This window comes from Gopherus evgoodei, chromosome 5 (genome assembly GCF_007399415.2).
Source record: "Gopherus evgoodei ecotype Sinaloan lineage chromosome 5, rGopEvg1_v1.p, whole genome shotgun sequence".
Taxonomy (NCBI): Eukaryota; Metazoa; Chordata; order Testudines; family Testudinidae; genus Gopherus; species Gopherus evgoodei.
The window spans coordinates 64,024,231-64,048,317 of NC_044326.1; the positions used below are offsets into that span (position 1 = coordinate 64,024,231).

Genomic DNA, 24,087 nt, shown 5'->3' on the forward strand with positions numbered 1-24,087 from the left:
CAAAGTAACTGTAAAATCATGTAGTGCTGTAATGCCATAGCAATAAGAAGCCATTAGCTGCATTGCAAAGCATGAGGTCAAAGTTTCTCCAGCCACTGAAGAAGTGCAACAGCAGCCAATTAGTGGTGCTCCTTTAGCATCTTGTTGCTGTTGTAATATGGGCGGAGGGCGGCGAGGGGGACGGAATACCGTTAATAGCTGCTGAAGGACTCAGCATTTAACTTAGCAGAGGGTGAAGGCTTGACCTAGCACAGCACTGCGTGGCGCTGGATTGCTTTTGCCACTGGAAAGACAGAGAGCCCATTCTCTTCCTCATGCTGCTGCTGGGCTTTTGCTCACCTAGGGGGAAATCAGGATTTACAGGGCCAGTTGCCTTGATTCATGGAGGAATGAAGATACAAAGTAGCCTTTCAGCAGAGGAAACCACAGTATTTGCAGCAGCTCAGCTAGGGCAGCTGCTTGCTGTCTCTCTTAGAAGAGGTGGCCAAGTGTCAGGTTTGAGACTAGCTAACTGATCAAACAATCTGTCAAAGTTGGGTATGGCATGGCTGTCAGTAGGTATGTTCAAAGCCATTCTTGACACCCAGTGGTTGGATTAGGGCTAATGGCCACAAAGCCAGTCCCTTCTAACTAAAATAAGAAAAGGTAGCTGAGATAAAATCTGTGGCATGAAAGCTGATGCAGATCTAGCATGTTTTAGTCACTCTGGATAAAACACTAAGGATGATGACAGCTCTGGCCAGTAGCACCCCTTCTTAGTGCACAAGTTGTCAGCACAACTGGTTTTCCTTGAGGGCTAGTGCCTGTGCAGGACAATTGTCATCCAAACCCCTTCTTCAGCCGCAAACTGATACGGGCCACAGCAGCTGAATGACAGCTGGGATTAGTAATCGGATTCAGGAACGCCGACGTGTAGGTCACCAGTTCACATAAAGCGCAGGCTGCAGGGCTTGCACGTGAACAAAAGCTCAGGTCCAGAGGGGTAAAAATATTGTATGAAGTAACATGAAGCCTGATCAACTTACAAAATAATTGGACTATCAGTGCCTCTTCCCACATGGTGCAGAGTAGTTAGTGGCTGATAGGAGGTCAAATTTCCCAGTTTGGCTGCTGGTAGGCAGGTGTGCACAGTACAACCAGCCCCCCTCATCCGAGAATGACATGGAGCGACTGTGTATGGGAAATGACCTAGCCTCCCTTAGAAATGGTCCTTTCAGGTCAGGCTCGAAGCATTTTAGCTGTGCAGTGTGGGGAATTACCAGTGTCCCAATCTGGTTGCGGAGGTGTTGGGCTTTAGGGCTGACACTGCAGCATCTCTTCTGTACGCATTTAAAATAAAAAAAATGTGGCTTTGGGGCTAAAGTCGGCATTAGCTTTGAGCCTCTCTGCGGGGCTGACAAGTTAAAAAGAAACCAGCAGTAGTTCAAAAAGCATTAGGAGGCGGTGATGCTGGGGCTGCTGCACTCAGCTGACCAGAAAACAGCTCTTGGCAGCAAGGTCCGTTCTGATTTGCCAGACGAGAGGAACATTGACAAAAAATTGTGTTTGAAGTGAAGGGAAATCTTAAGGGAGTGATTTATTTTGCAAGGGCCAGGCATCAGTGAGCTGGAGCATGAAGCAGCAGTAATAGCCTTTATTTGTGAAACGCTGTGGGCAGTGCTAAGCTGTTAAAATGGAGGATAATGAGAATTCTTCAAACAATGGAGAGAGAAATGCAGACTAGGCTGATTTGCTATCTTTTTTGAGTTCCTCTCCCAATGTTTCTGTACCACTAGGGGGTGCTAGAGTCACACTCGTGCTGCTGGAGCCATACACAGTGGGTGTAAGTTCACAGTGGTGCTGAAGATGAGCTATCAGGCATTATGGTGCAAAAACCTGGTTAGGATTTCAGAAAAGACTTTATTAATTATGTAGCCTTACATGCGCATAGCGTGGGTGATGTGCTAGGTCAGTGGTTTTCAAATGGAGGTACGTGTAGGGGTACATGAGAAAAATCCTGTACTAGTGGCCAATACGTTGTATTTAGTGTAGACATTTTCAAATTGTGCGGGAGTGTGTGTGGGGTGGGGGCTGCGAGGTCAGGCAGGGCTTGGGGAGGGCGTGCCAGCTCCATTCCCTGCCTCAGCTCAGCAGGTTACCCAGCCTGTGGGGGGTGGGGAGGGGAGCACAACAACAATTTTTATTTGGGGGGGGGGGCTCAGCTCAAAAAGGGATCTGAGCCCCCCATCCTCCCTTGAGTTACAATTTTGGTTGCCCCACCCCCAAACCCAGGCAGGCTGGGTGGCCTGCTGAGGTGAGTCAGGCAGGGGACATGGCATGCCCTTCCTGAGTTGCCTGGCATTGCCCCTCGCCCACCCCCACCAATGTTTCTCCTGGGGGAGGGAATGATTGACAGTTTGATAACCTCTAGAAGCTGTTGCTAAATGGAAGGCTGACATGGTGCGGGGGGGGGGGGGGGATGGACTGTGGGCCCATCCCCTCCCCCACCTATCTCAGATGGGGGTAGGTGCTACACTACATTATTTGGAAAGGGGCACACAGCCTAAAAAGGTTGAAAACCACTGTGTTATGTGACAGATACAGGCTTATGTCAAATATTGCCATCCCCTTGGCTTATGGCAGCAGTGCAGCTTCCGGGCCTGACCCTGCCCATTTTTGACTATTGTTATAGCGAGCAAAGGGTGACCAGACAGCAAGTGTGAAAAATCGGGACACGGATGGGGGGTAATTGGAGCCTATATAAGAAAAAGATCCAAACATTGGGACTGTCCCTATAAAATCAGGACAGCTGGTCACCCTAAGGAATGCTGGGCTGGGTTTCAAAGAACTGAGCTAGAGGCAGCTTCCCCAGACTTTTTACACCTATGCATGTTGCAAGTGTAAAGAGCTGGGTGCCTTAAGACCAGTGCAAGTTGGGTTTGAGGCTCTGGGATTCCAGAGAGGAGCTGCCCTGTTCAGGAAGGCTCCTTAGCCTCAGCTCCACCAAGAATTGTGCTTTTCCTCTCTAGAAGATGGAATTTTAGCTCTCAGTATGAATTTCTCCTGTGCATTATCAAGACTCCAGAGGAAATGTCTTTGTTTTTAAATGTTTGCAGCCCATGTACTGAGACACAAGTATAAGCTCCTGTGTTTGTTCTGGGGCCAGAAATTTTATTAAAATGATACATCACAGGCTGGAGCTAGCTATGCCTTTTAGTGTCTTTCCTCTCTCGTACTTCGCATTTCATTTCAATCAGAACCGGGCAGAGGAGTGAGGGGCTCACTCCACATGTTAAGAACACATCAGACTAATTAGGCTAGCCGGGGATCCATGTACTATGGCCTGCCTCAGCAATGCTCTGGGGGCCACCCCTTCAGTTTGCACCAAATAATGACTGAACATTAATCCTCCCTTCAGTGAATCTGAGGGCTGGTCTACACTATGGGGGAAAATCGATCTCAGATATGCAACTTCAGTGACGTGAATAATGTAGCTGAAGTCTAAGTATCTAAGATTGAATTACTCACCGTCCTCACGGCATGGGATCGATGTCCACGGCTCCCCATGTTGACTCCGCAACTCTGTTGGGGTTGGTGGAGTTCCGGAATCGATATAAGCGCGTTTAGGGATCGATATATCGCGTCTCATTATATCGATCCCGGATCAATCGATTGCTACCCGCCGATATGGTAGGTAGTGACGACGTAGCCTGACAGAGCTTGAAACACAGGTGGCCAGTCAATAATGGAAGACAGTGTGTGCTTAGGGCATGGTGCAGTGGCTGGTGGTGCAGCAGATGAAGGTAGATGCTCTTGTCAGAGTCCTTGCAGCTGCAACCATCATGCAGATACCAAGGAACGCAGTGGCTCCTCCTCCCCTTCTGCAAAATCCTGAAGCATTTAATGAACGGTTCCAGAAGGGTTTTTTTTTTAAAAAGCTACCTGATAGAACATGCTAGAAAAATCATATTGGTGGTATAGAATATATTGCTAAATTTGATCCCTGCTATAAAATTCTACAGGCTGGTTTAAAATATAACTTCCAGAAAAGATCACATTCTTTATTAAACCCCTTAAGTTTTTAGAGTAATGTCTGTAGAACCTCATTGGCTTCAATCCCTTTTAAATTCTAGGGGACTTTCCCCATTAGGTCTGAAAAACAAACACAAATATGTTCCCAGGGGTTTCTAGAGAGAGCTCCCTGTTCTAAAAATTCTCAGTTTAATTAGGTCCTGTAATCGCAGCTCCTAGAACTTTTTCATGGTCCAAGCCCGGTGAATTTCACAACTGTTAAGATACAAGCTTCCAGCATGCTACTATGTGTACATCTCTTCTGAATGCTGGTTTATACTGGAGAGGGCCCTTGTACAGCACATCTTACAAAGCTGTGATTTACTAGCTAGAGCCTGCTGAAGTAGCTTTTCCCCTTTGTAGCCTTATTCTTAGCTTCTGAATTTTTTCCCCCTCTGAATCCCAAAAGAATTTCTTAAGCTTCCTTTGTGAAACCTATTAACTGTAAACTGCATAATTATGTTACTGTGTACTGGATCAGCTTACAGTAATTTTTCTATACAGGACACTTGGAATTTATATTCCTCCATGACAGAATTGTAAGTTAGTAAATGAAACGGGTTACTCAATTTACCTTAAAGTTATTAGTATTTAACTAACAGCAGGAGAGCAATAAAAAAATGCAGAATGACGATAATCTTCTAAAAGGCATTTGAAAGGAGACAAAAATCAGCAAACCAACTGAACTTTTCTTTCATGTGCACAAGGGTTACTTGCTCTCTTGCCTGGTTTTCAATGTGTTTTGGCTATAACAGTATTGATAATGTTTCTTTATTCAATGGATACACAGGGCCTGATTTTTCCACCCCCAACTACATGTGCAGTTGCATGCATGCTTGACAGCATGTGCTCCCACCTTTAACACTGTCTTGAACTGATCAGGCATGTGAGACTTAAAAATCAGGCCTATAGTTCATAAAGCATATGGCCCAGCACTACCATGATTAAGCCGATGCCAAGGATTGAGCAATATTGTTGTAGTTTCAGGCGTGTTTTAGAACTATTAAAGTAAGCACTGGAGCTACCACAGACTACAGTTGTCTTGGGATTCAGTATAATCTAGAGCAGTGGTTCTCAACTAGTGGTATCAAAGAATCCTGTGGCACCTTATAGACTAACAGACGTTTTGGAGCATGAGCTTTCGTGGGTGAATACCCACTTCGCCAGATGCATGTAGACTACATGCATCTGATGAAGTGGGTATTCACCCACGAAAGCTCATGCTCCAAAACATCTGTTAGTCTATAAGGTGCCACAGGATGCTTTGCTGCTTTTACAGATCCAGACTAACACGGCTACCTCTCTGATACTTGAAATCAGTGGTATGTGTACCCTGGGGGTATGCAGAGATCTTCTGGGGGTAAATCAACTCAGCTAGATATTTATCTAGTTTTACAACAGGCTACGTTAAAAGCACTAGCAAAGTCAGTACAAACTACAATTTCATATAGCCAATGACTTGTTTATACTGCTCTATATACTATACAGTGACATTTAAGTATGATATTTATATTCCCATTTATTTTGTAATTCTATGGTAAAGATGAGAATGTGAGCAATAGTTCAGTAATAGTGTTGCTGTGACACTTTTGTATTTTTGTGTCTCATTTTGTAAGCAAATAGTTTTTAAGTGAGGTGAAACTTTGGGGGGTACACAAGAAAAAAATCAGACTCCTGAAAGGGGTACAGTAGTCTGGAAAGATTGAGAGCCACTGATCTAGAGTCCCTATTGTCCTCACTACCGCAGACCAGCCATAAGGTGTTATATCTGCTCATCAGCAGACGAGACAAGAAACAATCCTTTGTGACACTTCCCCTCTGAAAGGGGCTGTACTAGCTGAACTTGTTTTCCAGCACACAGTGATCAGTTTGCCTGCCTGCAATTCTGCAAAAACGAAGGCTAGTATTTTCAAACTTTTGCTGCCTCACTTTAGGTAGCCATATTTACAGGACCAACTTGGAACTGGCCATGATCAGCAACTCTGAAAACCCACCTACTATTTTTAGGCACTTAATTTAGTCAGTCGCACTTGCATACTGTGGCCTAGGGTTTTTGTCTGTTATTGTGACAGGCTTATTTATCACTGTATGTGCTCTACTCCAGTAGATCTGTGTGGAATGGCCTGGAGGTGTCTCACTGCCAGGTATCACTCTGTAATAAACCCCTTCCCGTCTCCTAAAATCTCTGTTCCCAGTTTCCTTATTACAGAGTGAGAGGGTGGAGCTTCTGCTCTGTGCACACAGGTGGTGGAGGAAGAGTTTGTGTGTGAGCAAATGCCTGATTCAATCTGTGCAGCCCTTTGGATCATTAGCTTCCACATGATCCTGTCCAACTGAGATACTCAGTGAGGGGAATGCTTTGAATAAATGAGCCTAGACTCTGTGTTTTACAGCATGCAATGATCTTTGTGCTTAGCCTTATTTTGAAAGTTATGTTTTAGTCTGAACCCTTCCAACAGCTTCTAAGAAGGGTCTCCCCTGTGCATCACCCGCTACTAAAAGATTACACATTAGTCTCATCTTGTAGTTCCTAATGAGACATCGAGTCAAAACCCAGCCATTTGTGGAGTCATGATTTGCTAGTCATGTAGAGGCTCCTATCAATTGGGCAGCGCTAGGGGAAGTGGGGGAGAGTAAATAAAGGGAATATTTTAAAAAATGATCAGTTTGCTAAAAATTGCTCCAAAAGATCCGGAGAGTGACACTCAACAGAGGTTTCAAATAAAAACTTTTAAACTAACCTGGATTTAAACTCAACAATTAAAGAGACTGAACACAAACATTTTGTCCTCTTAAAAGCCTTAGGAATACACTAGAGTCTGTCTCGGAGCAAGATAGGTTAGTGCAGTATTTTTTTCCTCTTTACAACATTCAGGCCTCACTGAAAGAGCAGTTTGAAGGACTGCAGTTGTAACTGGCATGTTTTTTCTTGTCCAATGCAAATATCTTTTTCTCAGCTACCAAGTGTGAAAATACAAAAGCACTGCACCAGTAAATAAATAAAAAATAGGCCACACTTAGCCGAGCACAGTGACCCGATTCGTGCTGGATCAACATGCTAGCAAGTTGAGGTTGTCACTACATAGCAAGTGTGATGAAATCTGCCTGTTCCAACTAAAATCAAAGCACTCTCTTGACACACACACACAAGTACTGAAATCAACGCTTTCTACAGAGTGGATCTAAATGTAGACTGAGACGTCTCTGGGGGAGGGGAAAGGAGATAACTGCCAAACTGATTATTTGTAATCAAATGCTTTAATTAAGTCTTATTTTAACTGTTCAGGAAGGCAGGAGAGGGACCAGTTCCTAAGCAAACATGGAGAGTGAATTATCTATATAACAGTTGACTTTGTGAGGTGTACTTAATGTTTCCTTAAAGTAGGCCACTGGTGAGATCCCACTGAGCAATTTACTTTGCTGAACTAGCAGACTGGGCCATTCGATGGGAGAACAAAGATATTACTGTGTAGCAGATAAAACAATATCAGTACAACTGGATCACACTGCATCCTCAGGTATAAACTGAAAAGCAATAACACACTTGTAATGTCTGACACATGTTTAAAAAACAAATATCAATGCACACACACGTTGGGTTGGCTTTTATTGGAAAGCCTAAATGCAATCTAGAGTCATCAATTTGTGGAAAATTCAGGACACATATAAAGTTCAGAAGGCAAATTAAAAGACCAGTACAAATCAGACAAAATTTACATCTCAAAATATCATGAAAGCATTTTGACTGGCTTTGCCTAAAATACGTTGAATCTCATTTTCTTTGCTGTAAGCTACTTCTTTTAATTATACAGTTTTTCTTTAAAAAAATGATCTTTTGTTTACATATTCCCCAAGGTCACTATTTCCTGCAGGAGCATATCCAGATCACAAGTCTTTTTAGCAAGAAATAGGCTCATTATACTTACTAACAAGGCCACTAATTGGCTTGATTTGACTTTATCTAGAATGATCACCAACAGATACTATAAATTTGTTATTTACTAGTGCCCAAACAAAGGAGAAGAAACTAGTATAAGTCAGGTAGAAGGTATATTTCAATTTTGACATGTTATACAAGCTTTTCATACTGAAACAGAACAGAAACATTTGATATAATTAAGAATATGAGCCTATTTCAACAGAGAGCACTTGCAGCATGCTAGATAGAGTGCTGTGACAGAGCCACCCAACAGAACTGCAAACACTTTACATTATAGATTAAAACTGTAAAATGCTAAACCAGACCACTCCTTTGGGGGCTGACATATCATAGTTTCTAAATTTAGGGTCCTCAGAACTTCAAGAATAAAAAATATTAACTAATCTGTGCTTTCAGTCTAATAAAAGAGCAGAATTCATTAAAAGTATAATTAGTTCTGTAGCTAGTTTGAATCTCTCCCAGCCAATCTGTTTATCAAACAATCCTGCTGTGCAATTTAGAGTAGGTAATACTATAGAATCTCAGTATACAAATCAATTAGAAAACTATTTTTCTTACAGCCACATGAACCGTTCATATTTAAGACATGTTCACTTGCTATGTTTTGCCATTATCATACATAGATAGAAATACCATGTATAGTTCAATGAAAATAAAAAAAAAACAATTTTGTCTTGTCTTAAAAATACTTTTTTTGTGGCTGAATTTGGTGCTCAAAGAGCTGAGAATGGCTTGCGCCAAGAAATGACACACAGATCAGAGGTGCTGTGCAAGCCACCTACCTGGAACTGTGTGCACACCTCAGTGCTGTCCTGCAACCAATTCAATGGACCTTTATTGGGAGCACAGCATGCCACATTGTGTGGTGGTTTTCTGATATGACTAGGCACTAGGATATTCATCCCTATCTCACCCCCAGTTCCTGTTCAGTTTTCAGAGTAACAGGGTTTGACTTGGAAGCCCAAGGCCAGGGCACTAACCCACTCAATGGCTTACCCTTCTAAACAGAAACTCTGTAGCATCTAATCATTGCTAGCGTTCCTCTTTCTTAAAAGTTTACATTTAAAACAGCTGTATTATACAGAAGACAAAGTTGACATAAAGTGGATGAGACTACATCGTATCATCTTCTACATACATTTGCCAAGCACCTGAGACACTATTCTTTCCATTGCGTAACGTAGCTTCTAAGCCCACATAAAAAAAGCAAACAACAGAAACCCCACTTTTTATGAAGAAATGTCCATTTATTACATTGGGGCCTGGAGAAGGCAAGAAAAACCGAACCTATTAAAGTCTTCCATCATAATAAACAAGCCTTATTTGGTTACTGTGCCTTTTAGCAGTGACTGATGAAGCTGCACTGGCTTGGGCGACAGGAAAGGGAGTTGTCTGATTAGCTAGCCACTTGGGAATGCTCCATCCTATCAGCAAAGTGATAGACAGATGCACAGTTTTAAACCTAATACAAAAATATTAACACTTCTGGACATTAGTCATACATTGTTATATCTCTACAATATAATCCTTTATACTGTACAGCTATAACATAACAAAGGTGCAATTCTTTTTTAAAAAAATCACACACAGCACATGTTTTTATCATTTTATTTTTAAGTATAAACTTTTTTAAACACTTTACATAAATTAACTCCTCTGAGACTAATATTTGATGTACAGTAAATTGTAATTCATATAAAAATCCATAAACAACTTGTCTCACATAATTTACCAAAAAAATCAGGGTTTCCTTTGCTTATCTGTGACAAGGATTCTATTTGCCATTTTGCCCCCGAGGCAAACCATGTTAGCATTGTAAAATCCATTATTAAATTCACATGGTAGCATAAATCATTGTGCCAATGTCCTTTCAGAAAGCAGCACAATTTTAAGCAGTTGGGTTGTCCATAAACAATAATTTCTGCCCCACATTTTAAAATGAACAGAACTATATACCACATCCTATGCAGAGAGAGAGAGAGAGAGAAAGAGAGAGAGAAGGAAAGAGAGATTACTTCTTGTAAGCAAAAGGTCAACAATTCGGTAATATTTGGAAACACTGTATGGATCTGTATTGTAGTTAAGTACAGTGTTCAAAGGAACAGACAGCCTGTTGCAAAATTTTTAGGCCTTTTTTTAATACTTTCAGTCCAACTTGAGTGCAGCGATATGCATATGTAAACATATTCTTTAAAGCAGATCACCTTTAAGGTCATTCAGAAAAAAAGTTTTGTTTTTAGCAGTATCATTCTTCTGGAAGGCTCTCTCTTCTTTATAGAGTCTATTCAGATTGTGCTACAGCAAAATCTGAGCAAAGGTATAAGTTTAGGCTCAAGTAGTAATGCAGCAAAACAGTTTCGTCTCCCTTTCAGAAGACACTGATACACAGTCAGTCTCTTTGGCAGCCTCAGCTAAGCCAGTGTGTTACCTCTTTCCTATCTCACTTTGTCTAAGGAACTGTATATTGTTAGCACTGTCTGCTAATTCAGGGTATTGCTCCACAGAGAGTACATAGTACCCATCATATCCTTGTACCTTTCCAGCACTTAGCAGCTGCCTCTTTTCCCCTTCGGTCCATAACCTGGCACCTTCCTCTCCATCTCTTACTCTTTGTTGTTCCCTAGCCCAGGCATTGGATAGAGCTCTTTGCCTAGCCTGCTCCAATATTCGTGCCTTCTCCTCATCGAGCGTCATGCCGTAGCGGACGTGAAGAGCTAACGCACCATACTGCATTTCGACATCGGCAAACCTACGAGTCCTGCCATTAACCACTGTGGTGGACTGGGAAACGGTTACGTTGATGCCATTTTCCAGGGCTTTGCGCCCACTTGTCAGCCTCAAAGTGCCGAGATCACTCTCCGGGGAAGTGGTCTTGATGAAATAGTGAGTGTCCTTCCCCTCAATGGTGAAATGCAAGTTCTCCAGGTAGTAGGCATTGTTCAGAACAGCTGCCACTTTTATGCAGTCCTCATTTGCAATGTTGAGCACATTAGTCAGCACTTTCCCTTGACTGACAGCAAGCATAACCCCTTTTCCAATCAGAGACTTCACTGTCGCAAACCACAGCCATGACTTCTCTCCACTGGATTTGGGTCTACTGATTTGCACTTCTGCCATCTTTCCCAGGGACAGGAAAGCCTTCGCATGCCTTGCCACTTGTTGTTGCACTCCAGAAATTGGCTGGAAATAAGAAGAGACAGAAGTTTTAAAAACCATCTGTAGCCCTTACATGCCAAACAATCAGGCTTTCTTGGCATATTGCCCATGGCTGACAATGGGATATGCCACAACTGACAGTGCCAAGGAGCTAATTGAATCTACATACTGGTTGTTCCGCTAAGTCACAAAGGTTAGTTTGTTTGATAATCAGTGTTTTTCTCATTTGGCTCCTTGAGAACATACACACAAAAAATCCTTTAACTTCAAAGGCTACTCAGTGAGTTATACAGCAAGGGCCCATGTGTTAGTACATGCTTAGCATTTAGACAGGCCTTTCATATTTTAACAAATTAATCCTGAGAACATCTCTATAATGTAGTAATATCCCCATTTTTCCCAACGAGGAATGGAGGCAAAAATTTAGCTAATGGCCTCAGTGCCACCGAAGGGAATTGGGACTAATATCTATGAACCTTGGCTCCTATTACTCACACTGCTAGAACACCCCATTCTGTGCAGATACAAATCCTTAGTTTTGGCATTAGGTGGGGGAATTGCTAGTTTCAGACAGTGGGTTCCTGTCCCAGCCATCTATCTCTCTTTAGGTTTCCCAAGTGGTGAAAATGATGAGAGGGAAAAACACAGCACCTATAATGAGACACTGTCACCAATTTATATTTGCTAGTAGGCTTACCCCTGTCGTTGTAATGATGACGCCCCTCCCCTTTGTAAAATGCAACGGGCAATAATTGCCTGCTAGGATTGTCATTCTAAACAAAGAGTTTTAGGGCTCTCTAGTAGCCCGCTCCCAAAACAAAACTAAGACCTGCCCTCTACTATAGCTGAGATGGAACTCTCAGGCAGTAACAGGTCTATAACTATGCTACTCCATGGCCAGGAGACATCCCACAGCTTCCTGCAGCTGGTGGGGTGTGAGATGGTAGGATCAGGAAGGAGGGAGGAAACAAGGAGAGAGAGAAGGGAAGCAGGCCCACCATCTACAAAAATGTGCCTGGTGGAGGGGTGCAGTACTGGCAGACCTTCTCCAAAATAGTTTAGCTGTTGGTGAAAGCCACAGCCAATTCAATTGTGTGGGCTCTGATCTCTCCTGCAGCAGTCAGGCATTCAAGCATCTCTCCTCTGAAGCACTCCAGAGGGGATCTGTGAGCTACATCCAACTCTTCTGCCATGGCACCTTTTCTGAGAGTGGTCAGAACATGTAGGGATAAAGTGAGGAAGGCTAAAAGCCGCATTGAACTGGACCTTGCAAAGGGAATCAAAACCAATAGTAAAAGGTTCTACAGCCACATAAATAAGAAGAAAACAAAGAAAGAAGAAGAAGTGGGGCCGCTATACACTGAGGATGGAATGGAGGTTAAGGATAACTTAGGCATGGCCCAATATCTAAATAAGTACTTTGCCTCAGTTTTTAATAAGACTAGTGAGGAGTTTAGCGATGGAGGGATGATCAACGGGAATGTGGATATGGAGGTGGATATTACCGCAACTGAGGTAGAGGCCAAACTTGAACAGCTTAATGGGACAAAATCGGAGGGCCCGGACAATCTCCATCCGAGGATATTAAAGGAACTGGCGTGTGAAATTGCGAGCCCGTTAGCGAGAATTTTTAAGCAATCGATAAACTCGGGGGTTGTGCTGTACGACTGGAGAATTGCTAACGTAGTTCCTATTTTTAAGAAAGGGAATAAAAGTGATCCGGGTAATTATAGGCCTGTTAGCTTGACGTCTGTAGTATGTAAGGTCTTGGAAAAAATTTTAAGGGAGAAAGTAGTTAAGGACATAGAGGTCAATGGTAATTGGGACGAACTGCAACATGGATTTACTAAAGGTAGATCGTGCCAAACCAATCTGATCTCCTTCTTTGAGAAGGTGACGGATTACTTAGATAAAGGAAATGCGGTAGATCTAATTTACCTCGATTTCAGTAAGGCGTTTGACATGGTTCCACATGGGGAACTGTTAGTTAAATTGGAAAAGATGGGGATGAATATGAAAGTTGTAAGGTGGATAAGGAACTGGTTAAAGGGGAGACTCCAGCGGGTCGTACTGAAGGGTGAACTGTCAGGCTGGAAGGAGGTTACTAGTGGAGTCCCTCAAGGATCGGTTTTGGGACCGATCTTATTTAACCTTTTTATTACTGACCTTGGCACAAAGAGCGGGAATGTGCTAATAAAGTTTGCGGATGACACAAAGCTGGGGGGTATTGCTAACACGGAGAAGGACAGGGATACTATTCAGGGAGATCTGGACCACCTTGTAAACTGGAGTAATAGTAATAGGATGAAATACAATAGTGAAAAGTGCAAGGTCATGCACTTAGGGATTAATAATAAGAATTTTAGATATACATTGGGGACGCATCAGTTGGAAGTGACAGAGGAGGAGAAGGACCTTGGGGTATTGGTTGATAGCAGGATGACTATAAGCCGCCAATGTGATACGGCTGTTAAAAAAGCAAATGCGATTTTAGGATGCATCAGGCGAGGTATTTCCAGCAAGGATAAGGAGGTGTTAGTACCGTTATATAAGGTGCTGGTGAGACCACATCTGGAATATTGTGTGCAGTTCTGGTGTCCCATGTTCAAGAAGGATGAATTCAAACTGGAACAGGTCCAGAGACGGGCTACTAGGATGATCCGAGGAATGGAAAACCTGCCTTATGAAAGGAGACTCAAAGAGCTTGGCTTGTTTAGCCTGGCAAAAGAAGGCTGCGGGGGGATATGCTTGCTCTATATAAATATATCAGGGGGGTTAACGTTAGGGAGGGAGAGGAATTATTTAAGTTTAGTACTAATGTAGGCATGAGGACGTATGGGTACAAACTGGATATTAGGAAGTTTAGACTTGAAATTAGATGAAGGTTTCTAACCATTAGGGGAGTGAAGTTCTGGAACAGCCTTCCGAGGGAAGTAGTGGGGGCAAAAGACTTATTTGGCTTTAAGACTAAGCTTGATAAGTATATGGAGGGGATGTTATGATAGGATAGTTTAATTTGGGCAATTGATCTTGGATTATCACCAGATAAGTCTGCTAAATGGTCTGCGGGGAGATGCTGGATGGGATGGGAACTGAGTTACTGCAGAGAATTCCTTCTTGGGTGCTGGCTGGTGAGTCTTGCCCACATGCTCAGGGTTTAGCTGATCGCCATATTTGGGATCGGGAAGGAATTTTCCTCCAGGGCGGATTGGCAGGGGCCCTGGAGGTTTTTTGCCTTCCCCTGCAGCGTGGGGCATGGGTCGCTTGCCGGTGGATTCTCTGCAGCTTGAGGTCTTCAAACCAATTTTGAGGTTAGGGGTTGTTATAAAAGTGGATGGGTAGGGTTCTGTGGCCTGCCTTGTGCAGGAGGTCAGACTAGATGATCATATTGGTCCCTTCTGACCTATGAGTCTATGAGATTCTTCCTTCTCCCACCTCTACAAATGGGGAGAGGGAAGCCAAAGCACAATGTATGATTACTGTCTTCACAGCCCCTGCCTGCTCAGACGTGACAACATGGGGTTCACATGTTAAAAAAAAAAAATCCAACCCCGCCTATGCTGGGCAATGACTGGTGAGGCTCAGCGGAAAACTGCTGACAAATATGGTTTTCAGCTGGCAGTGCTCAATTCAAAATGTCGCAAAGGTGACTCATTTATAAATCACAGAATCATGGAATATCAGGGTTGGAAGGGACCTCAGGAGGTCATCTAGTCCAACCCCCTACTCAAAGCAAGACCAATCCCCAACTAAATCAGCGCATGCTAAATGCACGCTACACCCTACCCCAGAGATCAGCAACCTTTGGCCCATGGCCCGCCAGGATAAGCCCCCTGGCGGGCTGGGCCAGTTTGTTTACCTGCCATGTCCGCGGCTCCGACTGGCCGTGGTTCGCTGCTCCAGGCCAATAGGGACTTTGGGAAGCAGTGCGGGCCGAGGGATGTGCTGGTCACCGCTTCCCACAGCCTGCATTGGCCTGGAGCAGTGAACCTGTGGACTCGGCAGGTAAACAAACCGGCCCGGCCAGCCAGGGGACTTACCCTGGCGGGCTGCGGGCCAAAGGTTGCCAATCCCTGCCCTACCCAGTCAGACTACATGACGACACAAATAGCAGCTAGGTGCTCTAGCATCTCCCTAGGGGCAAAGATTATTTTTAAGCACGTTTCCCCAACCCTCAGCTATCTCTAGTTGCCAGGGTGAATAACTCCATCCCCCACCCATACACATTCCCAGGTCTTTACATCCAGTCGGGGCTGGGAGAGGAACAGGTGAAGGAACTTCCCATCACTTGACTATGGGTGAAAATATAAATTGCTTCCCCACCTGGTTTCTAATCTGCACAGTGCAGACCAGAGACAGAGCTCAGGCCTACAGCTCTACTGGGAGAGAAAGAAGGTGACACACTGGCAGCACATGGGAAGCACAGGCCGTCTGCGGCTCTCATGTTAGTTAACCAGTAGCAGTGAGAGCTGCTTACCCAGAACCAACATGTATATATGCTCTATTCATGTCTGTTCATGCCTTCTGATGAGTTCTATCTTGTTACTGAATAATGAAAACCATGCTACTTTCTCTTCCAACATGAGCACTTTGAACGTCTCACCTTTGTCTGCGCCCCCCTCGAATCAATTTCAGTTCATTATCTCACTGTACCGAGCACCTTTGTTTGGAGGAAGTCCTGTGAACATGCTGACTCCTTCCACCCTAAGTTTGTTCTCTCTTCCATCAGCTCTGCTGGTCCTGCCCTGTCCTGTATCTGCTCTCCACTCTCACGCCTCTAATCTGTTTTCTTTTTAATTGTTACTTATTGTGGAATTTTGTGTGTTATTAATGATGTTACGGTGCCCAGAGCCTTAGCTAGGTGTCCTTCTTACTTGAAAACTAAATTAAATAAAAGAATCCTTGATGGCACTTCACCATCTATTCTGCTGCTCTTTCTGTCCAAGACTGTAATAACTTATTCAAAGGTCAAATTGATAGGTGTTCTCTATGCCACTGTCTCCCCTGTCCTTTCTTTACCTTTGATTTTGTCCTCTTTTAGCTCTGTGTTCTCCTCTGTCATCCCAAATGAATGCACAACTCAAACTCCTCCAACTTGTCAACTTGATCCCACCTCCTCCTGCATCCCAATCTCCCTTGCTCTCTTTCTCATTCCTTCTCTGTTTCACCTCTCCCCTCTGGCACCTTCCCTTTTGCACAGATCATCTCTACTCTGAAGAAATCCTCACTCAAATGGAAGAAGGCAGCTGTGTTATCTCCGAGCTCCTTGAGTAGGCTATTCCCAGCGTCTTCACTTCCTGCACTCCAACTGCCTCTTACTCCTTTCCAGTCTCACTTCCACCCTCTGTTCTCATTTCAAAGATTCTGAAGAACTGCCCCAGCCTAGATACCCCATCACTCTCCACCTTGCTGTGTGCGTTCTCACCATCCTTTTCCCTTGCTGCTTCCTTTGTTTCTGAGTCTCCTTTAAAATACCAGATTTATTAATCACTTCCCATACAACATGGGTCGGCAACCTTTTAGAAGTGGTGTGCCAAGTCTTCATTTATTCACTCTAATTTAAGGTTTCGCGTGCCAGTAATACATTTTAACCTTTTTAGAAGGTCTCTTTCTATAAATCTATAATATATAACTAAACTATTGCTGTATGTAAAGTAAATAAGGTTTTAAAAATGTTTAAGAAGCTTCATTTAAAATTAAATTAAAATGCAGAGCCCCCCGGCCCGGTGGCCAGGACCTGGGCTGTGTGAGTGCCACTGAAAATCAGCTCGCGTGCCGCCTTCAGCGTGCCATAGGTTGCCTACCCCTGCCATACAATGTAACTCATTGTGAGGTACATCCTTTTCCTACCCCCTTTCATAATCTCTGTTTGTCTAAATTAGATTAAAAAAAGACATGATCCTAAAGAGTTTACAATCTTGTAAAGCACTGTGCAAAATTATGATACTATACACAGATTCATTAACAACAGTGATCATGATAATAAATTACTGACCACTACTTAAAATTCTACATAATCATTCCTGTAAATGAGAAATGCTTTTTTTTGGGAATCATTATTCTGGGATTGTCCATTTTTGATCTCTTCTTAGTCTGTCTCATTGCAAATTTTGGGATTTTATTGTATGTAACTTTTTGTTCTCTGAATGACTAGATTTATAAATTCCATTTTACCAAATGGCAGATTTGGCTTTTCAATTTTACATTCTATTTCATTTCTTTTGTCATTTAAAACTGTTACAGGTGTTCTGGTCTGCAGTAGATACTTTTTTTCCCCATGGAATTTCATAAGCACCTGGAGTTTTGATTCTATGTAATGTAATGGGTTTTACCTGAGGTAATTTCATTTTCAATATTTTATCTTTACATATAAAACATGGTTAATATTAAAGAGAAGTAAAATTGTACTGGTGCCCAGTATGCATAATTTATATCACCTATTCTTCCGTTTATTTCACAGTCTATTTTTTTATTACTGTATTCACTTTCTGCCTTCAGGCAGGGTGTTGGTATAAATCCAATCTCTAGAGTTTCCACTGGGAAACCTACAACTCTAAAAAGGGTTTCAAAGTACTATATTTATTTATTATTTCTCTCTACATTCTTATCTATTTTATTGAAAACAAACTGGATCTTGTTTAAAATCATACTTAATTTACCAAAGTACAAAAACTGGTGTAGAATTAGCACCTGTAATTAAGTAAATCCTTTGGAAAAATATTTCAGGCATGGAGATTTGCAATACATTGTTTAAATAAAAAACTGGCAAGCAGCACCCTGAGGAATGTATAGCTAAATTAGAAAAGTTCCTTCTATTCAACCCTATCTCTATCTTTGGTGGTTTTTTTATTTTTCTTACTGGTATATCGTCCCATTGCTGACTCTTCACAAGTTCATACGAAGGCTCTGTTAAATCAAATTTCGGAACAGGGAAACCAGGTATGGCATTGTGCAGATGGAAGCCAAATGTCACCAGCCAGCTGTTAACATCTGGAAGAAAAATATAAAAGGGAAAAAAAAGAATTTTCTGTATTTTGAAATGTAATTTTTATCTGTTTTAATCTAAAAGTAATTCTTGTCAAAGCCACAAGAGTTGCATTCCATAACATTTCAGAATTATTTAACATTCTTCTTGTGGTACTGGTGTCTATAGTCTGTACAGCATGAAGATTTTATACTACAACTCTACTGGAACTAGCCTATGTACAGGTATAATCCAGATGGCATATTTAGATAACTTCCAAGGTAAAGTACTATTCCAATCTTAAAGGTGGCTGTTTTTAAAGCATTATAGTCTCTCACGTTTATATCTCAGTGATCTCCAGAATAAATATAGAAGCACAAGGAAAAGACGTTTTTCTAATTGCTGCCCTGCAAACTCCACTGGCATTTAATAATCAAGCTGAGTTCTTTCCATCTCCGTAAACAATCATCAGTAATAAAAGTACTGCAGGTCACTTTCTGTTCTCAGTTGTGTCCAGGCAATCCTATTGTCTCCTCTTGCACTCCTATTTGGGTGCTCAATTGCCTTCCATGTAAGGAACTTAGTAGGCAATTTTGTTGCTGTAAAAGAGAGATCAGAATCCTACTCACTCTCTCTTAGATTTAGTTGGGCGAATGAGAATAAAAAGTAAAATTGCTCCCATTCATCAGTAATACACCTCTACCTAGATATAACGCTGTCCTCGGGAGCCAAAAAATCTTACCGTGTTATAGGTGAAACCGCGTTATATTGAACTAGCTTTGATCCTCCGCAGTGGGCAGATACGCCCTCCCGGAGCACTGCTTTACCGCGTTGTATCCGAATTCGTGTTATATCGGGGTAAAGGTGTACTGTTGAAATCTAATCTCTGCAACACTTCCTATTTCAGAGTAGCAATTAGCAACTACAACAGGAAAAACATTTTGCTTGCAGGATCTTTGTAGCACTGCTACTCTTAATTGTCTATTTGTTGCTCTTGAAGTGTGGCTTCTACTCTGACTGCAGCACTGTAAAATGGAAACTTCTTAACTCAGCAGCTCCCCCTATATATATTCAGAATCCTTGCTGGTAAAGTAACTAAAATTAGTTTCTAGTTTAAAAAAAATATGTTGGGCACACTAACAATGGATTGTGGTTGTTTTTCAGTAGAAAGCTAGGAGCCGGGTTAGGATGGAGAAACGTTGATTAGGCAGAGTAGGGGCAGTTTGCTCTGCTCATGCCTGAGCTGTATCTGTTCTATGGATTTCTGTCTGGCCACCACCTTTTCGCACATACTACATTAAAAGAAGGTGGAAGAGCTGTGGGTATTAAAATCCAGCAGTTTCCAATGAAAACACCTCACAAGTGGGGGAGGGAATAGAATCTTTCAGAATGTCAGAAAAGGTCTTGAAAATCTTTACTTTAAAATTATTATTTAAAGTGTTCCCAGGTACATAATAAACCCCAGCAAGCTATGGATACAAAGCTGCCATCTGGCATTAAGTCACCTAAACTAATCATAGAAGCTCCAGCTTTATATGTATGGTTGGGTTCATATTACTGTATACAGTAGAACCTCAGAGTTACAGGAATGGAGGTTGTTCGTAACTCTGGAATGTTTGTAACTCTGAATAAAACATTATGGTTGTTCTTTCAAAAGTTTACAATTCAACATTGACTTAATCCAGCTTTGAAACTTTACTATGCAGAGGAAAAATGCTGTTAACTTTTTTTTTTAGTAGTTTATGTTTAACACAATCTTGTTCTGTGGTTGCCTTTTTTTTTTGGTCTCTGTTGTTGCCTGATTGCATACTTCCAGTTTCAAATGAGGTGTGTGGTTGACGGGTCACTTTGTAACTTGGGCGTTCGGAACTCTGAGGTTCTACTGTAGATCAAAGATGTTAGTTAAAATTTAGTTTTCATTTTTCTAGTAATACTTTTGTGGCAACTGCATTTCTCTAAATGTCACACTGAAAATTGGTGCTACGGCATTCCCTACAGTACATATTGCTAGGAGATGATAGATTCAAGGGACTGTAGGCAGCCCTATCTCTGACAGCCTGTCAACATCTATTAACTAACCAGTGGGCAACTGTTTGTCAAATGATGGAAAACCACTTGTTTCCCTATTTCCTTTTTGGAGGAACACTCACACCTCCTTACTAAATGCAAATGAGCCTCATTTAGTCTGACCCAACCTAAATAAAAAAAGGCACAGATAATCTTACTTAGTTCTAATATTGAAACACATGACATGTATTCACATAACTCTGTATTTTGCAGGAACTTCTGTTGATGCACAGTGATATGTCATTTTGCTTTACATAAATGGAAACAAACTGAAACATGCATCATCTAACCTATTTGTGTAGCAAATGTTCTGAACAATTAAATTAAATTTCCTGACATTTTCCCATATTCAGTTCAGCTGACAGCATACTTAGTTCATAACGCACATGCTCAGATTTCAGGGTGGTGAGTACATTATAACAGGTTAGATTTTTGAATAGGTGGGAAATATTGCTACAATTTAAACAATTACAATTTACCTGTGATATAATCTTTCACATCATGTATTTTACTGGCTGGATTGTTATTTCTAAACATGTAGAGGTTAAAAGGAGCTGGATCCTTCCCAATTCTTTTCCAGATTTCAATGTCAGGTGTAGTCCAGCGGCCTGCCAATATGTCATAATCTCTTTCTCCAAAATGGACTAGTTTAGTCAATGGGTCATACAAGCCTCCGTGGAATCCTATTACCAACTGAAAGTCAAGGTTGGAGTCAAAATAGATCTCACCATAAGCAGTGTACTGAATTTGTTTAAGCATCAGACCGTTGCTACTAAAAACAGCCAGTGGTGTCCCAGTGTTGTCTGAGGCAATATAAAACTCATCCCCACTACTAATCTCCATGGCAAAAAGATGCCCTTGCAGGTCATAGTAAAGAGAAGTGATCTCAGAGCTTGAATGGTTATATACATGAGTTATCCTGGTTGGATAAGTAAGGTCTGCATAAAAAAACTGGAGGTGTTGTCCGAGGCTAGTTTTACTGGAAACCCGTCGTCCTAGCCCATCGTAACGGTATATCACTGTCCATCCACTGCCTTTGCTGTAAACTCTAGTGAGAAGGCCCTTTGAGCTGTATTCAAAGATCTCAGTACCCCTCTGACGCAGGAATCCATCTTCATCTAATCGGTACTGAACATCGCCTAGTCGAGTGATTCTGTCTCTCAGGTCATAGCGAAGTGGGGTCAAACGGGCACTGTTACTAGGGTTGAGCAAATGGAGGTTGCCATTTAAATCATAGTTGTATCGCCACATGATTTTTTCATTTAGATAAACTGTCTGGAGCTGACCATCAACATCATATTCATAAGCATATTTGGTGGTATTGGCAAATGGCCCAATTTTAATTTCTCTTTTAGTCACTCGCCCCATGTTATCGTACTGAATTGTAATCCAGTACATTAGTGACCTAAAGATTTCATACTGAATTTCCTTGATGCGGCCATGAGCATCAAAGTGTTTTGTATAAGTCATTACAGCTGTGGAAATTATCTGGTTAATATCATAATATATAACTCCAAATTTTCCAAACTGCTCAACTTTACCAGAGATATCGTCAAACTGGTAGAGATCAATAGGCAATGGGGTTTCATTGATGACACCTTGCATGCTAGTCACTCTGAAGCTATTGTCATAGCTGTAGTCAAATCGAGCATTTACCATTCCGTCTTCACTAAAGCGGAAAATCTGCCTGTCAATCAGTGGGCCGATTTGCCTGTATCTAATGGTGCAGATAAAACCATCACTCTGGAGGTTTACTGTTTTCAGAACACCTGCTGTCTCATCATAAGTAAAACTGACTCTTGTACTATCATACAAAATTTCTGAGAGCTTCGTCTGCCTTCTGTATTTGAACAAGACTCTTCGGCTTGTACCCAAGAAAGCTGTTTGAAGGAGCTGTCCCTCTTCATTGTAGTCCATGATAACGGAGGCGTTGCTTTCAGGGGGGTTGTATATGTTCCGGTAATAGCCAATGGAACGAATGGTTTGCATGGTATGACGAGCAACGCTGGGCATGGTGATGGCAGAAAGCCGATCCAATAGATCATATTCAAAGATGTACTGCCGTTGGCTATGAAGCAGGAGGACCATTGACTGAAAAGCAAGAACAGATTTTAACCATGTGACAAATGGTGAATTAACACACAATTTATTGACAACAAAAATGTGACATTCCACTTGAGAAAATTATAATCTTTTTAAATTCAGTTAGCCTTGACCTTACATGTTAAACGTTTCCCTGCCTAATTTACTTAGGTGCTTAATTGTAAGGAGTTCTGTAATTAGTGGCTCCAGATTCATAATGTGCTACTTGTTATGACTGTGTCATTCTTTTATAAAGTACTTGCAGCCAAACAGCAGATTGTCAATGGATTTGGAAAAGGCATATTTAATACGGGCAGAAGAAAAACTGTCTTCAAGCCAGTAACTCACGAAGGGAACAACATATGGGAGATGCAATTTCTCCCCCATAATTAGTGATAATGCAGAAGAATTTTACTAGCCTCAAGATCCCTGAATGTTCTTGTTCTTGTTCTATATGTATTTGTGACACAGGCATAGCAATTGTTTGATTATTTACATCAAGAGCAGCTACACAAGAATTATTCTGTCAGTCAATTCCATTTTCCTGATACCTGGATATTGTGAATCATTGGCCTTGATTAAATCATGTACACATTGTTATTGAACAATATTTACTGAATAATGGCTTCATTGGAAAAATAATTAGAATATTAGCTCCTCAGTTAGGAACCTTGACTTCTTGCATTGTATAAATACAAGTAAATTTATAGCACTAAATAATAACAGTTGCATTACACCTAGAGAGATGCCACATAATAACAACACAGAATTATTTATTCGACAGAACTCAAGTTAGTAGGCAAAGCAATACTGAAAGAAAGGCTCTGTCCCAGAGCAGAGTTGGAACAGTTGATCCTGAGAGCATCTGTGGTTCCAGTTTCCTTCCAACCAGTAGTATCAGTTGCTCTGGTGAGAAAATCCATACAATCAGCCACAGTTTGGAACTGGGATTTCCACAAAGTACTGTCATTACAGCTCAGAGAATTTATTTTCTGAAAAGCTTGGCCAGTAGATTTTTTTACCCATGTGGGCTTTCCCCACTTTATGGATTCTGCTGTGTATGAGAGCATTCCTCTCCTTCTGCCTGGCTACAGGTGAAGTTTTCCCCTATATCTCATGGATACTGGAGAGGAGGTGGGGAGCTTTCCAGCCTCATACTTTTTTTTTTTAAATAAAGTTTTCTCCTATTTAGATCTTCCCTCCACTGTTACAAACTGGTCTCAGCTTTGCAGCAGCAGAATGAAATGACTTAATCTGAACATCAGCAGTCATAGATGCTGCTACTTGGGGTACTCTATGGGGAGTAAGGGGGTCAACTTGATGGAGAAGAGATAAGGACAGACCCATGAGTTACCCTTAATTCCAGCAGGACCTTCTGAAGTAGCTGTAGAATGAAACGAACCAGTCATGCCAGGTTCACTCCACTATTGACAGCTTTCACCCACTCTTCAAAAGATTATTCCATATGCAAAACGTAAACAAGCAATATAAATGATAATAAGTAGATGATTTTAAAAATAGTTGCATATTAATAACAGAAGGTGTTATCAATAGTTCAGGGAAGGCAAGGCATTTATTTGAACATGATTTTAATACTGCCCCCTTACTGATTTTAGTTTTAGAAACTGGCAATATTATATATGTCTTGTCACTAAACAATGCATGATTTTGAAATCATGCAGTCAACACCACCTTTTTCTTACCCATAAATATAGTATATGACTATGGTCATGACTAGCGTGTATTCCTGCAAGCTGAAAATATCTATTCAATGTGAATTTTACTGAAGGATGGATAAAGCAAAATCCCTCAGTATGAACTTCATACC

At 41.7% G+C, this 24,087-nt stretch overlaps 1 protein-coding gene across 15 annotated transcripts in view; it reads right to left on the reverse strand.

Moving 5' to 3' along the window:
- Positions 1-7,640: 7,640 nt before the first annotated feature.
- The window catches only part of TENM3 (teneurin transmembrane protein 3), a 2,266,571-nt gene continuing 2,250,124 nt past the window's right edge, over positions 7,641-24,087 (reverse strand). For all 15 annotated transcript variants that reach the window (XM_030563289.1, XM_030563287.1, XM_030563282.1 and 12 more), the window contains 3 exons: positions 20,657-22,268; positions 18,006-18,136; positions 7,641-11,170 (listed from right to left, as the gene is read on the reverse strand). In XM_030563289.1, coding sequence (XP_030419149.1) covers positions 10,415-11,170; positions 18,006-18,136; positions 20,657-22,268 — 2,499 coding nt within the window. In that variant the 3' untranslated portion in view covers positions 7,641-10,414. The remainder of the gene's footprint in view (positions 11,171-18,005; positions 18,137-20,656; positions 22,269-24,087) is intronic.